This window comes from Lissotriton helveticus, chromosome 7, assembly GCF_964261635.1.
Source record: "Lissotriton helveticus chromosome 7, aLisHel1.1, whole genome shotgun sequence".
NCBI classification, from domain to species: Eukaryota; Metazoa; Chordata; class Amphibia; order Caudata; family Salamandridae; genus Lissotriton; species Lissotriton helveticus.
In genome coordinates, this window is record NC_136068.1 from 1,286,930,398 (window position 1) to 1,286,947,665 (window position 17,268).

Here is a 17,268-nt window from a genome sequence, read left to right on the forward strand (position 1 = left end):
TCATCCTGACAGTTTTCAGTGTTCCAACCCACCTTTCTAAGAAAAAGGAGCAACTCTATTGCTTGTACCCCAAGAGGGCTCAAAGCTTTCACATAAATCATACCAAGTAACACCAGGTTGATGATCAGCTGTTTGTGGGGTTCTCTGGAATGAAGGTAGGCATGGATGTACAGAAGAAATGCATTTCCCCCTAAGAGAGTGCTGAGCTTTTACATAAATTGTACCAAGTAACACTGGGTTGACTATCAGCTCTTTTTGGGGTTCTCTGGAGCGAAGGAAGGCAAGGCTGTGCAGAAGAGAACCATTTCCAAATGGCTCATGCTCCGCATTAAGATCCGCTATGCACTGGCTAAAACTTAAGTACACAAATAAACTAGGGAAAGACAGTCCTGGGTTGCTTGTGTTCTGATTCAGGGAGGACCTGGCTTGGCAGTTCAGACTGGACTCCTCCAACTGGAGCAGTGTCAGTACTGATTGGCATATAGCTGGGTCCAAACTGAGGTTACATGGTGTGCAAAATAACAATGGATTGGGAGGCAGCCCACGTACGTACCAGTGGCTGACATTAATTCAAGCATTCCATCCATCACTTTTGTGCATATTTTAGTGTGTGGCCCTAAGTGGGACGGGTATGCCAAGATGTGGGTCCGGTTCATACTGTGTCAATGAAACTAAGCTGCACTATGTTTATGAGCCAATACCTAGGGCGAAAACGGTCCTGAGTTACTTGTGTTCTGGTTCAGGGAGAACCTGGCTTGGCAGGTCGGTCTGGACTGCTCCAACTGGAGCTGAGTCAAGACTGATTTGCATATGGCTGGTTCCAAACTGAGATGGCATGGTGTGCAAAATAACCATGGATTGCAGAGTGGCCCGAGAAATTACAAGTGTCTGAGATTAATTCAAGCATTCCATCCATCACTTTTTGTATACTTTGATCAGTCATACCAGTAGCAGCAACAGGCCTACCGCTAGCAGAGGGTAGAGGATATGCCAAGGGTACCTTCTGGGGCAAGAACTCCAAGAGACAAGGTAGGGGAACTCTTGGCAAGGGAACTCTACCTCCAAACATTGCCTTGCCAAACCTCTCCATTCGATCCGATCACACAACACCTGTCGGGGAAAGGCTTCCAGGGTTTTTTCCTAGCTGGAAGGAAATCACTTCAGAACTGTGGTTTCTATCCACTATCAAGCACAGCTACTGCTTTGAGCTAATCTCAACCTAACTAACCCTCTCACCTAGTACACACACCCTCAGTCCGGAACACCTGGTCCTATTACATGAGGAGGTGTGGGCGCTCATCCTCAAAAGGGGCCATAGAACCAGTTCCCCTGCAGCACCAAGGTAAAAGGAATCTACTTCATATACTTCTTTATTCCCAAAAAGGATGCTTCACTAAGAACAATACCAGACCTCAGGCCCCTTAACAAGTACATTGTCTCAGGACACTTCCATATGACCACCCTATGAGATGCCATTCCACTGCTACAGCAGACGACTTTGTGACAGAAGTATGGCTGAAAGACGTCTACGTCTACTTCCACATACCCATCCATCCAGTTACTCGCCACCTCCTCTGATTCGTGCTAAGTTGAAAGTATTACCTATTCAAGCTGTTACCATTCAGGGTGGCCACAGCACACCGGATTGTGTTCACCAAATGCTTAGCCATGGTACTCACCCACCTCAAAGGACTGAACTGTTCCCATGAGGAGCGGGGTCAGGACTGATTTGCATATGGCTGGGTCCAGACTGCGGTACTATGGTGGACAAAAGATGGTGGATTGGGTGGCAGCCTGAGCAGTTGCCAGTGGCAGTTGCATTCCATCCATCCCCTTGTTACTTTTGCATCTGGCACCGTAAGTGTGCCAGATATTCTCAGACGTGGGTCCCAGACTCACTGTCCCACTGGAACCAAGCTATACCCGGCCGAAGAGCCCTGGCTAGGGTGAAACCTGTCCTTGGTTGCTTGAGTCCGGTTCAGGGGCTAGGGCGAAACCTGTCCCAGGTTGCTTGTATTCTGGTTCAAGGAGGACCAGGCCTAGTAGTTCGGGCTGGACTGTTCCCATTAGGAGCAGGGTCAAGACTGATTTGCATATTGCAGAGTTCAACTGAGGTTAAAACGATGTGCAAAATAAGGATAGAGTAGGATAGGACCCCGATTCAAGCATTCAAACCATCATTTTTGTATACTTTAGTGAGTTGCCCTAAGTGGGACAGGTATGCCCAGATGTGGGTCCCATGCACACTGTCACTTGAACTAACCTGTGCTGATGTGCCGATAACCAGGGTGAAACTGGTCATGGGTTGCTTGGGTTCCGGTACAGGGAGGACCAGGCTTGGCAGTTCGAGCTGGACTGCTCCGATTTGAGCAGGGTCAAGACTGACTTGCATATAGCTGGGCCGAACTGAGGTGACATGGTGTGCAAAATAATGATTGATTGGGATGCAGCCAAGGGTTATTACCAGTGGCTCAGATTAACTAAAGCGTTTCAACCATCACTTTTTTATATACACATTGGCTAAAAAGCAGCCTCTGGAAGGACTGCATGCTCATTTTGGTTGGGGCCAGGCGTCTACATAGGCGTCCCTCCATGCTTTCATGAAGCACTATTGCCTGGATAGTTTGGTTCTCCAAGAGGAGATTTTGAATGATCGGTCCTGCAGGACTTTCTGGTTTGAGTCCGTCCACAGATCTGCGTCTATATGGGTGCTGCTTTAGTATCTATTCAAAATCTGTAGCTAAAAGTCTCTATCAGAAAAAGTTACTTACCTTCGGTAACACTCTTTCTGGTAGAGACTCTTTCTAGCTGCACTTTCCCCACTGACCATCCCATCCTCCCTGTTTTGTGGTTCTCTAAGTCTATTAACAAGATCACAAGACTAGGAATCTGCACAGTGTTCACAGCAATTTGTTTTTGGGGCGCTGCTGGTGGCGTGGACAGTTTCGAAAGCAACTGACGTCCGCATAGGGGAGTCTCATCTATATACGTTCCATGTATTGTTTCTGGAGCAGACCAGTGTCAGTGCGGGGCGGCACAGCACCACCTACTGGTGCGCAGAAGTGCTGCTGAAAAGTTTCCAGATGCAGTCTGATGCCTTGGGGTTATTCAAAGGTGAGGAATCTGCATGTACATGGTCTTTGCCAGAAAGAGCGTTACCGAAGGTAAGCAGCCTATTATTTGCCGTTTATGGCTTCTGTGATGTGTAGGAAATAAGGTTAAGTATAATGCTCACCTGTGTGTCCTTCATGGAATTAAAACATTCCCTCATGCTAGCTAGAAAACACTTTACTAATGTTGGTCCATCAAGTGACTCAGTGCTGAGAGTTGAGGGAATGAATACATTCTTGTGAGAGATTGGAATGATTACGGATATGCTACCGCAGGTAAGTCCTACTAATGTTGAAAATCTATTGCAATTCAGTTCTAACTTGAGTTAGATGTGTTATAGGATTGATGTGATTTTGCGTGACTACTGTGATTGGGAAAATGTGTTCAGTGGATCTGAGATCAAATAAGAGATCATGGGGGTGGGAGGGAGCCAAAATGGCAGAGTGGACATGATCCGCGAAGGCTATGCTGCTCAGTGACTAGAAGTTAAGGCATTACCCTATCTAACGGCTTCACTTGTACCCAAAAGGCAGTCAAAAATTGCTTGGAATGACTGTGACACACCAGGGAAGAATTCCAGCGCTGAGTTCTGCTGGATGGCGACTGATGCTAAGCGAGCCCATTGTGACAACATGGTTGAGTAATGCCCAACTAGTGAGCTTGTCTTGATGTTCGACGAGAGGCCATGTGCCACAACGAGGGGGCAATCGCCTAATAGATGCTACAGCCTGCGGCATTGATCTGCTGATGAGGGGAGCATCTGTGGGGCCCGGAAAACCCTGGTAAGTCAGGCTCGGTGTCCCTGACACCTCGCGATCCCTTCCACGGAGGTCCACCTATCTGGAGGGTCCGACGCCTGTAAAATATCAGGGACTTAGTGGCCCGGGGAGGAGGCTGGTGCGGTGGTTTGCAGGGGCCCCAATTGAGTAACTTCTGGCCCACACGCCAGAGCCCTGAAAGTTCCCCATATGCCAAGCCCACACATTGGAGCGGGCCCTTTGAGTCTATATTGCTAATCCCTAACAATGTGAGGGTCAGTACCCCTCGTGCCTGACCCTACCATGGCGGACTGAGGGAAGTGGAACAGCACCTGGAATATGAACTGTACCTCGCCCATGGGCAATTCCCCAGAAGATACTCTGCAGTAAGGGGTTGAGTTCTGACCTTCAAAGTTCTATTCACCTTGCTTGGAGTTTCAAAAGACACTCCATATCAGGCATGGGAGTGCTAGGGCTCCACTGGGACACTCACCTGCAACCCAGCCAATCTACCTAAAGTGCCCACTCATCAAATGACACAACCCGACGCCAGGGTCCCCTCTGCGATGGCTTGAGAAGTGGCGAGTAAGATAGTGCACACACTGCTCTACGATATTGTGTCCTCCTTTCAAAACAAGAAAGGCCAGTTGCGGGGACTCAGGCTCACCTCAACGTCTCCTTGTAGCAGTGCGGAGAGATCACCCCATTCACTGTGCTCTTACTTCCTGCCATTGTGCTTCTCCTAAAAAGGTTTGCCGCAGGGGTCTATGGTTGGCGCTTTACTCCTGCCATCCCTGTGCTCGTGGTGAAGCTTTATATCATATACAGCTGACGCTTCCTTTTCACCCTCACTACCAAACCATATGGGCCGTATCACCTGGATGAACCTGCTGTCATTATGCCTCTGGCCGACAGAGTTTCCAGCTATTTCACGCCGGCAGGGACATGAGACTGTTTGCCTTAGACACCCACAGGTGACACCATGTCACTCGCTAAAGAAGACCTCACATCTCTGCAAGATTTTAAACAGAACTCTGAGAGGAGCTTAGAGTGGACCTGGGCTCCTCCCTGGAGACTCTTAAATCTTATCTCAACAGTAAGCTTACCTCTCTACAACATGATGTAGACTCTGTGGGCACCCAGGTAGCGGATCTTGATGCAAAATCGCTGGACCTAGAACAATGCGCCGGCCAGATGGAAGGCCTCACTTACTCCCTATATCCCCACCCACAGGCGTCTCTTCTGAAGTATGGAGATCGTGAAAATAGATCGCAACTCTAGAACATACGAATCGGGGGGCTGGAAGAGGGAGTGAGGGCCCTGACTTCAAAGCCTTTACAACAGGCTCATTATTGGACGTGCACCACTGAAAGTTAGAATGGAAATGGTCAATCATGTGTGCCCACAACCGCCTTGCGAGCAGAGGCCCACGAGAGATGTTCTGGCTAAGCTACATTCCTTCAAAGTTGAGAAGGCCATCCTACAAACTGCCCAGAAGACAGGCACAATCACATTTCAAGGGCCCACTTGCTCTCTCAACCAATATGTTGCTCTGTCGACGTTGATCCGACATTAGCAGTTGTGTCCCATGACTGATAAACCGAGACGAGATAAACATCAAATATTGTTGAACCTACCTTCGGACTGGCCTTTAATTTGCTCAACAAATCACACCATTTCACAGAACAAGCTGTAGCGATGACTCTTTTGGATATTCCTACCTCCGAGTCTCTAGCATCCGAGGATGACCCCGGTTCTCTATGAGGCAGCACCAGTGGCTCGTAAACCATGAACCGCTGGCTTACCCAACGTCAACCCTGCATGCACAGGAAACTCTGAGCCACTTTGATTCAACATCTGCATTTTGAGACTGCCTCCCTCTAAGTGGCGTCATGGGACCACAGATGGTGGGTAGCTGACTCTATGGGACCTGTGCGATGGCTTGACACCTTTCTAGAATGGTCCCCTCGTGGGTGGAGTGATGGACACTGCAGTGGTATTGACCTATGACCTGCACAAAGCAAGAGCTATTCTATTTAGGGTTTTCTTTCAAATGTTTGCATAATGCCTTCACTAAATATGCTGGTCTAAAGCGACATTAACGGTTTCGGACTTATTCGCCTGCTATAATAGATTAATATTCACGTGATGTGTGCAATTGGGGACCTGTTGTCCCACTTGTTAATGTTATTGGATTTTGTTTTGCTTTTGTTTTTTATTATTTTTGGTACATGGATGGCAGTTTTGTGAGAGGATGGGAGGTGGAGCATGAGGTGGTAGAGACTACAAGGGGCACAAAAGCAGATGGGGTGGATGGGCTGGCAACGCTGGACAAGCTGGAGCAGAGGATCAGATGGGAAGTTTGTTATGGAAGCACTGGCAGACATTCCATAAACTATTTACACTATGGTGATCACTATACTTACATGGAACATTAAAGTCCTAAATTCACCAGCCAATTGTCACAAACTGTGGAAATAGCGTCTTAATCAACATCATGATGTAGTGGCACTACAAGAGACCCATCTCAAACATGATTAAGACCACAGATTGAAGCTAAAGTTTACCCCATGAAGTATTAATTCTCGCCCACATCTAAACATAATGGCATGGCACTTACGTTCCATTCCTCCCTAAAATGTCAACCAAAGGGTTACAAAACAGACAAGGAGGGTAGGATTGTTTTGGTGGAGAGCCGGCTTGGAGGTAGAATGTGCACCTTTGCCTCTATTTACGCCCCAAAGTCAAATCAAGTCCCATTTGTACAAGCGCTATTATTCTTACTAGGGGATTTCACAGAGGGCGAGATCTTCTTGATGGCATATTTTAACCTAATGTGGAATTCATGGATTAGATAGTACACACCCCCTACAGGTCACCCACGGGAAGCTTTCCCAAAACACTCAAATGGGCTGTTAAAAGATTTGGGCTGGAGGATGCGTGGAGGTCACTTCAACCCAACTCCCATGACTATACCTTTTTCTTACACACCGTACATATTCCTGATTAGATTGTGTTTGCTCATCAGGCCCTTAGCCAAGAGATGAAGGTAGCTTCAATTCACCCCATTTCCATATCTGACCATGCACCTAAGTCGGTGACGCTGGACTGGGGGGGACCGACAACGTTTTTTTCCTCACTCCCTTACAAGGAATCGCCTCTTTAGGAATGATCTGCGGAAAACTAAAAAAAAAACACAACACTACTCCCTCTAACAATTGGGATGCATTCAAGGCAGTTCTGCAAGAGCAATGCATTGCCCTAGGTTAAACACTTGAAAACAAAGGGCTGCAGATCGCCTGGCTCTCAAAACATAGCTAGAGCAAACCCACAAAGCGGCCAGACCTTTGCCCTGCAGCGGAAAGTCACTGTGCTAGGGGGAAAATTAAACTCCATTTATACTAATTGGGATGAACATACTCTCCTATGCCTTAAGCGCAAGTCCTATGAGCAGGGCAATAAGGTGGGTTCGCACTTAGCGGGACAACTTGGGGTCAAGCAGGAAAGAGAATACATTGGAGATATTTTTCGAGATTCGGGCAAACTAGAGAGCTCGCATGCATTGAAGGCCTGAATCCTTGGCAGTTTTTATGAAAGGTGTACACGGCTGACCCTGTCAGCATTGCAACCCAACTCGACTACCTCAAGGGCGTGGAGCTCCCACGGGTGACTACCCTCCAATATGAGATAATAGGTGATCCCATTAACGAAGAAGAGGTCCAGAGGCCGATCACATCCCTGAAACTCCACAAATCATCAGGACCAGATGGTCTTACAGCCCAATTTTCTGTTTAAACACATAGCTGAGGCTGGGACGGTTACACCCTCCATGGGCTAAGCACTTCTGTGGCTCATACAGCCCCATCGCTCTTCTCAGTCTAGATGCCATACTCTACTCTAAAAGTCCTGACATCAAGACTGGATGATGTGATGCTGGACCTGATCCACCCAGATCAGTCTGGTTTCATTAGGGGTAGACAAATGCATGACAATGTAAGGAGGGTGCTTCACCTAATCGACCAAGCCGCCAATAAACCAATTCCTGCAGTACTGTTAGGTCTCGATGCCGAGATGGCATTCGATCAGATGGACGGTCCTTTTTATTTCACACACTAAAGCACTTTGGGTTCTGGGACTCCTTCTTAGCAACGATCCGTGCCTAGGGTATTATATCTTTTCCAAGGCCTGCCCATTGAACTAAATAGAGATTTCCTACCGGCTGGGTACACTAGTCATGTGCTTTATTTGGCAGAACCGTTGAGCCCACTTGCCTTTTAAACTGCTCCGACTCCCAAAAGACGCGCCGGTGGACTAGCCCTCCCTGTCTTTCAACTTTATTACAAAGTGGCACAGCTACGGGTTATCTCTGAATGGTCATTACGTGAGTCGGACAAGCACTGGTTACACATGGACAGAGCAACATCACAAAATAAAATGATGGTCGGAGTGTTTGTGTGAAACTTTTCAAAAACTCACCCCAGTCACAGATCTGGGTTTCATCCATCGTTAGTTTGCTCTCCACATCACCTTAGTTTGGACCCAGCTGTATGCAAATCAGTCTTGACCCTGTTCCTCATGGGAACAGTCCATCCTGAACTGCCAAGCCAGGTCCTTCCTGGAAAGGAAATAAGCATCCTAGGACTGGTTTCAGGGTATCACCCCTCATCTGCCAGGCTTGCTTGAATCCAGTGGCGCAGCGAACAAGGGACCCACATCTGGGCATCCCTTAGCCACATGGAGCACACATAGCAACATCACAAAATTAAATGATGGACGAAGTGTTGAAACTTTTCAAACACTCACCTCCAATCACAGAACTGGGTTTAATCCATTGTTGTGTTCATCGTGCCCAGACATTGGGTCCCTTGATCACTGTGCCTCTGAATTCAAGCTAGCCTTGCTCCTATGGGGTGATACCCTGAAACCTGTCCTAAGATTTTTTCATTTTATTTATAAAGTTGTATATAGTGCTAGCTAGACCCGTGGGTATCAGAGCGCTTTACATATTACATACACAAAGGAAAAGAAAAGATTGCATAACATCGCAGGACATGAGGATGCATAAAGATGAAAGCAAGTACATAATACTTATGTATCCAGTGAGGGGAGAAGGACGTAGGTGGCTGACACAGTCAGAAAACCACCATCCTTGAAGGTCAGAGTGAGTGGGGAGTCCCTTTGGTTGTTGATGCCTAGGATCGTTGCCTTGGTCGGTAAAGTATTGGTTGAGGAGAAAGAGTTTCAGGTCCTTTTTGAAGCAAGAGAAGGAGGGGTTGCATCTTAGGTCAATAGGAAGTGCTTTCCACATCCTGGGTAGGTTGCCAGAGAAGGACCGGCACTGGGTCGTTTTCTTCTTCAGTTTCGGAGGGATGAGAAGAAGAGAGTTGGTGCTTCTCAGAGTTCTGGATTTTCCTGCTTTTACTAGTTTGCTGTTTAGGTAGTTTGGGGATTGGGTGTGAAGGGCCTTGTGTGTGATGCGGGCCAGGTTGTAAATACATCTACCTTCCATGGGAAGCCAGTTGAGTGTGTGGTGGTGAGGGTTGGTGAGATGTGTTCAAATCTTTTTACATCAGTTATGAGTCGGGCTGCCATGTTAAGGACTGACCTTAGTGCGGCAAAGTGAGTTTTTGTTGACCCTGTTAGGATGCCATTTCAATAGTCCAGTGTAGAAAGGACTAGGGATTGTACAATTGTCTTGAGATCATCATGAGGAATGAAAGGTTTAATTTTCTTGAGGTGTTTTAGAGAGTAAAGCGCACTTTTTGCAGAGTTTTTGATGTGGTCCTTCATTGACAAGTTCTTGTCCAGGGTAATGTCTAGTGACTTTACAGAGTCGGATAGGACGAAGGAGCAGTTTAGAGCATCAAGCTCCTGGAGCCAGACTTGAATTGGTTGGTGGTTACTTTTCGGGGAGAACAGTATTAATTCTGTTTTGTCCGGGTTCAGTTTTAAGTAGTTTGCGTTAAACCAGGTTTGGATCTTGGTTAGCGTAACATTGAGGTGTCGGACGTCACTGGGCGACTTGATTTTGTAGTATATTTGTGTGACATCAGCATATAGGTGATAATGAACCCCTGCTTGTTTGGTTGGTTTAGTAAGAACTGCTGGTCAAGGAAGTCTGACGCCAGGACCAACCTCGTTCCAAGGTCCAGCAAGGGAGGGTTCTATGTTCGACCGGATTCTGCTGCTCATTGTAGAAGACTTCTTCTCAAGATGCTTGTTTCCCGTCCAGGGAGGAACTGGCTTAGCAGTTCGGCTGGACTGATTTGCATATGGCTGGGTCCAAACTTGGGTGGCATGGTGAACAAAAGAACAAAGGATTAATCCCAGATCTGTGACTGGGGTTGATTGTTTGAAAAGTTCAGCACTCTGTCTATCATCTTGTTGTGTTGCTATGTTTGCCCTAAGTGGCCAGGTTATGCCCACACGTGGGTCCCTTGCTCACTGTGCCACTGAAGTCAAGCTAGCCTTGCTGATGAGGGGTGATACCCGGAAACCATTCCTAGGCTGCTTGTTTCCGGTCCAGGGAAGGACTGGCTTAGCAGTTCGGGCTGGACTGATTTGCATGTGCCTGGGACCATACTCGGGTGGCATGGTAAGCAAAAGAAAGATGGCCTAAACCCAGATCTGTGAATGGGGGTGAGGGTTTGAAAGGTTTCAGAACGCCGTCCATCATCTTATTGTGTTGCCATACATGGACAGAGCCATAGTTGGTAGAGTCCTATGGGACGTCCTATTCTAACCGAAAGCAGACCGCCCTCTAAATGTCTAGTTGAGCACCTCCACGAGAACAACTCTCAGGGTTTCAGACACTGTCAATAAAACTGCAGAGTGGACTACCTTCCCCTCCCCTTTTACACTGATTCCCTATAATGCCCCATTGCACCAGGCCCTTTCGATGCTTGGAGGGCGGGGGGTTGTCTTACTCTCTCCGATCTCTTCTATAGTTGGGACATTTTAACCTTCGGAGCCTGCCAACGAGACTTCATCCTTTCAGAATCAGAGCGTTACCATTATAAACAATTGAAACACTGATCACTCCACTCGGACGTTAGACAGACCACCACACGAGAGGTCACCCATATCGAACACTTAGTTAAAAGAGCGGGTTCATCTAGGGGAACCATCTCCTTTTTATTCTCTTTATTGCTAACCACTCTTTGAACCCCGCAATCGCGACATGACTTTCTGAAAGCGCACTCTCTGGGTACATTCCTGAAGTAGGATGGAAGAAACTCTGAATGGACATTCCGAAATGCAATAACTCTTTAGAAATGAGGGAGGTACACTACAAGTTACTCTATGACTGGTAACTATTCCACTAAGCTGAAAAAAATCTTCTCTGATACTTCTGATTTATGCTGGAGGGGGTGCAGTCTACTGGGTGACTTTCATCACATTTGGTGGGACTGTCCGATACACTGTCCTTTATGGGTGCAGCTAAACTGGCAGTGGCCGCAGCCTGGAAAAAGAAAGAGGCTCCAGCGTTGAAGCAATGGCATGCTCGTTTGTGGATGGCCCTACCAATGGAACGAATGGCAGACATCTTTTGGGACGATTTTAAAAACTTCAAATTTACTTAGGGACCCTTGGTGTCCTGTCTCTCCAGGGCCCTACCGTTGATCGCCTGCCCTTCCCGTATAAGGGTGCTTCATCTCTTCCAATTCTGAGAGGAAGGATTAAGGTCTTGCTCGGCTACGCATGCATCCTCCCGTCATGTCCGTCTCTCTTATACGATGCTACAGCGATAATCCCCATTTATTACAGGCCAACTTATGTAACCTCCATGCACCCTAATTTTTTATTAACACTTTAGTTCTTTAGGTCTCCTTTTTCTTTTCTCATTGTGATACTTGATGGGTTCTGGGGTATAAGGGGGAAATGGGCGATTCTGGGAACATTATTTTGCAGGATCTGTTTAGACAAGATAGCAACTTATATTAGCTTCTCGGATATTTTGACATTGCTCCCTCACCCGATTGACATTGTTAAATTCATTAGCTTCTTTGTAAACACTGAACGAGAAGCTTTTGAATATACTGCTATCACAGGATATGTGTAAAAATTCAGTAAAGAAAGTTTTGACTATTTATTTTGATATGTTGAGCAAGTCATGTGATAAGTATAATACTGCATCCAGTGAACTCTATGACTAGATTAATGCTGTATTAAATTAATCTTGCAATTGGGGAACTAGGGTGTTGCGTAAATCCTGTGACTGAGACAGCACAGATGAACCCTGTGATTAAATGCATGCTCTTTCGAGTAAGTCCTATATTTGGAGCAGTGGTGTGTTGAGCACATCCTGTAGTTTGAGCAATAACATTTTGCCTGCATGTTGTGAATGAAGATCAGCTTTGCTAACTAAGTGTCCTGATTTTGATGGACTGTTGATTTGTGTGAGCCCTGCAACTGTCTGGAATGTTTGATTGAATATTCTGTGTCAAGAAGGTCTTATGATAGAAGACTTACTTCTTAGAATGAGTCCTATCAATGGATGTCATGCAATCCAACTGGGGCCCTATGATCAAGGAATGATATCTTCTTGAGTTGCGACCTCAGTTCTGATCTGTAATTACTTAATGTTTCAACTTTGGGCATACACTACTTCCAGAATCTCACACCTAGGGCCCGATTATGATTGCGGTGAATCCGCATCCTCGGGGCCGGCGGAAGCCACCGCCGGCCCCGAGGATGCGGATTCACCGCTGCGGTGATTCACAAGACCCCCGCCAGATTAGGATGGCAGGGGGGTCGGGAAGTCCGTACGCAGCTTTTCCGCCGCGGTCCAGCGGCGGAAAAGCTCTAATATGGTGGCGGTGTCTATCAGACACCGCCAGCCATATTAGGATGCATGCGTAAACATGCTTTTCCACGGCGGCTTTTCTGCCGTGGAAAAGCATGTGGTCTTTTCAGTTTGGGGGCCCGTTGCGGGCCCCCAGGATGTCAGGGGGTGGGGGGTGCACATGGGGGGTACCTATGGTACCCCCCTGCCTTTACATGAACAAAGCGGCAGGCACCGCGCGGTGCCTGCCGCTTTGTACATGTAAAGGCTAAACATGCATTTTTAACATTGCGGCGGGTGCTGCTTCAAGCAGCACCCGCCGCAATGTTAAACATACAGGATGTGACCGCCAGGGTGGCGGTCACATCCTAATTCGCACGGAGGGACCGCCGCTGCCCCTGCGGACGGTCCCTCCACCTCTGGGATGGCGGACGGACGCAGGTCCGTCCGCCATCCTAATAGGCCCCCTAATGTAGAGCTATTCCACATTTTTGAAATTTCAATGGGCTTATCTTGATGAAGAACTGAGGTTAATACTTCACTCTGTTCCACTTTGTGCACATTGCAGTGTATAATATAGGCATTATTGTTTATGAAAACCTTTGTGTTTATTTTTCACAGCTTCCCTTCTGGAGCGGATTGGAATTCTGCAGACCTCTCAGATTCTGGAAGGAACAGCACAGTGAGTATTTTGGGCAGGGTCAAAAGCAAACCTTCTGCTTTTCCTTTTTGAGGCCTTTACTGCTACAGTGAATTATGTGACCTGGATTGACTTACCGGAGGCTGCAGAACTGGTGGGAGCAGGGTTTCATCCTTGCTCCAGTCCAAGAGCTGTATTAGACTAACCTCTGGTGCTCTAATCCTGGACTAGAGAAGCAGATCTTGGTTCTGCTGTCTGACGCCCATGAGGCATATCCACACTGCTGCTATCTGCATAACTTTCATTTTCTCTTTGCTCTGCAGGATGCAGGACGAAGCAGAGGAGATCAGGATTGATTTTGATGTCTACCAAGCAGATGCTGTAGCAGACTTTAAGAAATCCAGTCCTGGTAAACCTTATGCCCGGATGTGTGTTCGTAGGTAAAATAGCTTCAGTGTAATTTCTACTTTTTTGTTCATATTGTCTATTTAAGTTGAGCTGTCTGCTGCATGAATAGGAGTACTTTATTCCTCATTCACTCGAAACCTTCTCTTTGTGCGGGTTTGCAAAAGCATTCAAGCAAAGAGGCAGCAGCAGTTTCATCATCTGCTTGTGAGGCCACCCATTCAGAAATCAAGCAAAGGAAACAACATAATCTTTCTGCTCATTTCTGCCCACAGGTCTCAACTTTGACCTGCATAATCCCTATTTGTTCCCAGAGTCCTTACCATGACTCGGTCAGAGTACAACCATTCTGGCTTTCACCTCCTCTTGTTTCAGGTCTGGGACCCAAACAAATTTGTGTCCCTGCAAGTCCGGCTTGACGTGCAGCTCCATGTTGTTCCCATATTTTAACGAACACATCCTAACTGATACTCTAAAAACAGATCATATGATGTCATTGGTATAGTACTTTAGTCTACTCTCAATCAATGTGCTATCTACAGACCTTGCACAACCTCTCTTACCTTGGTAAAGTCGCTTAGAACTTTCTGGCTGACCAACATTCTTTATACATTCATAATGACAATACAGTACCACCTTACAAACAGGCTTTCACAAAGGTTGCAGTTCTGAAACTGTTACGAATAAAATACTTAATTTCAATTAAATGTTGGGCAGAGGTGACATTTACCATCTTATCCTTCTCGCTTTATAAGTGGCCTTTGATACTATTGATCACCAAAGGCTACAAATCTGACTCTGCTTTTAAGATTAGGTTTTCAGTTGGTGCACAAGGCTCTTTATGGAGGAGGGTCGGTGGAGCTCCAGAAGGTGTTTTAATGGTACTCTCCCAACAGAACTCTTAGATCCACAAACACGGGCCTCATCCATACCCATAAAATCCGTGGAGCAAGATGGGGGGGGGGGAGATCGGAGTCTATCATACTGTGCAGCCAAGCTATGGAATCAACTTCCTTCCAGCATACTTCTTCAATCCAATCGATTTAAATGTAGGAAAATGCTGAAGACCTGGCTGTTCCCTCCAAACTAAATCACTGGTTCTACAACTCAGTCTCCTCCTGTTCACACCCAGCGCCAAGACGCCGCGGCATTAGAGCACTTTATAAATGACTATCCTACCCTGTACTAGTTGGTTTACCTCCTACCTAACCAATCACATTTGGGTAGAACCTCCTCTGGCTACATCTCAATCAAATGTGGAACTCTTCAAGGGTCAATACCATTCAGGCTGTTCAAACGGATTGTGGAGCCACTTAATCCTTATGGAAGAAGCAAGTATTGTGATTCCTTTAACGTGCTAATGATAATCAAATATATACAAGATATTATTGTACGAACTGTTCAAATATTTCCATATCTGTATGTAATAACTTGGAGTAGGTGTCTTCCATGGAATCCATTTTGTTCCTATTCTTTTGTAATTGTAAGATAATTGGCTAACTGTTTGTCAGATTTGTTTTGGCCGCCATTATACTTAGCACTGAATTAGCGAAGAAAGGAAGATGGGACATCAGTGGAGAGTTTATTTAATGGAAGTTTGGCATTGATGAGTTCTTGTAGGCAGATTTTAGATTTAGAGGTGTGATAGGAGTGTTCTAATTGTTTGATTTGATGAAGGATCTCATTAGTTTTATTAAGGGAAACTTTTTTTTCTTTACTGAGACTGTGTAGTTAAATTTAAAGGGTTCTTGAGAAAAAAAGAAAGGCAGTAGTGAAAGATATGTCTAGAAGTAATGCATTATTGAATCGCCACCTATTAGACCTACCATTATTATTTAAGATATCCAAATTACCAGAAACAAGGGCATGATCAGAATCTGGAATACAGCCTATATCAGCAGAATGCAAATTTTGTGATAAAGAATGTGAAATAAATTCATAATCGATTCTTGATTGAGTATGGTGTGTAGGAGAATAGTAAGTGAAATCAAGTAATTAGAATTGGAGAGCCTCCAAATGTCTGTTAAAGCACGTTGTGAAATTGCATGAGTAAACAATTTCTGATATTTGGCAGGTACATAAGTAGAAGAAGAAACTTTGTTGATAAAAGGATCACAATCGCCTGCAAAAACATAATGTTCATCAGGGCATTGTGAAATGTTTTGAGTAATGTACCAAAATTGACTATCTGGGCTCGTAGGGCCATAAAGATGAACAATAGCGACTGGGACATTATTAATCAAAACACAAGTGAGTAACCATCTCCCTTCATAACCAGCCTCCTGTGAAATTAAATGCATATTGAGCGATTTATGACATAACGTGGCAACACCATTTTTCTTACCTTTACTTGGCGAAAAGAGGACACTTCCCATCCACGTTCTCTTCAATTCCATAGATTCGGTTTCCATAAGGTGCGTTTCCTGGATACGGGTAATATGAGCTTTAAGATGTGATAAATGGGTCAAAACCCACTGACGTTTAATTGGTGAACCCAAACCCTTGACCTTCCAGGGTACCATTTTTAATAACATATAATAAAACATTGAAAAAGGTCATCTTAGCATAAAGAAAGAATAAGCTGAGGATCTCAGAAAGGCAAAAGAATAGAAAAGTGACATAAAAGGTATGTGTTACAGAGAGCATACCTAAAGATATTTGCAAAGAAGATGGGATGGGGAGGGAGAGGTTTTGAGACCACATGAAAAGGATGATACATCCAAGCTCCAGTGACACGACAGAAGGAAGAAGATTGATGCTGGAGGTAGATGCACTGGTAAAGTCATAAGATAATACTGGGAAATGGATACCTGCATAGAGAAATGTAAGTTGAGTATAAAATAACAAATTTGAAGTGAATAATAGTAAAACAAGAAATAGTAAAAATAGAAAAGACTATTGTAGCATCATAAGTGTAATGAACATGAAAAGCGCCCCACGAAAGGAGAACAAACTACAACGAAGTGGAATCGATAACATATTAAGTCTTGGCAGATTTGGAAGTGTCCATAAACTCAATGTTGCACTCTTGAAGAAATGTCCTCAGATGGGCTGGATCATCATAGGTGAAAGTTTTGTTGTTGGAGGTGACCTTTAACAGACATGGATGGACCAGACCAAAACGGGCTCCAAGGGATGGAAGAGCAGGTCTCATGGAAAGAAATTCTTTGTCTGTCTGCAGTATTTTTGACGTAATCCTGGAAAAAGTAGATGTTGTTGCCAGACCATAAAATTTGTTTCCTGGAATGAGCCGCTGACTAAACTTTAAGTAGGTCTGTGTATTCAAGAAAATAGAGTATAAAACCTCCAGGTCTTTTGGATGTTGATACTGGCCAAGTCTTCAAGCGCACTGTTTGTTTAAAGGATATGATTCTGACATAGCAAATTAGAAAGAAATGATTTGAAAAATCGGAGAGGGTCAGAGCCGTCCGTTCCTTCCGGCAGACCATAAATACATTATTCTGGAAATTTCAATTTTCTAAATCTTCAACTTGTTTTTGAAGCAAGGAGATCAGACATTGAAGATGAGGGACTGTGTGAACTGCATTAGTGAGATCAGAGATGCGTTG

At 45.5% G+C, this 17,268-nt stretch overlaps 1 protein-coding gene across 1 annotated transcript in view; it reads left to right on the forward strand.

Annotated features, from left to right (window-relative positions):
- TSEN54 (tRNA splicing endonuclease subunit 54) overlaps window positions 1-17,268 on the forward strand; it is a 199,717-nt gene that overhangs the window by 148,706 nt on the left and 33,743 nt on the right. Inside the window, exons 9-10 of the mRNA XM_078654528.1 lie at window positions 13,276-13,336; window positions 13,618-13,734. Coding sequence (XP_078510654.1) covers window positions 13,276-13,336; window positions 13,618-13,734 — 178 coding nt within the window. The remainder of the gene's footprint in view (window positions 1-13,275; window positions 13,337-13,617; window positions 13,735-17,268) is intronic.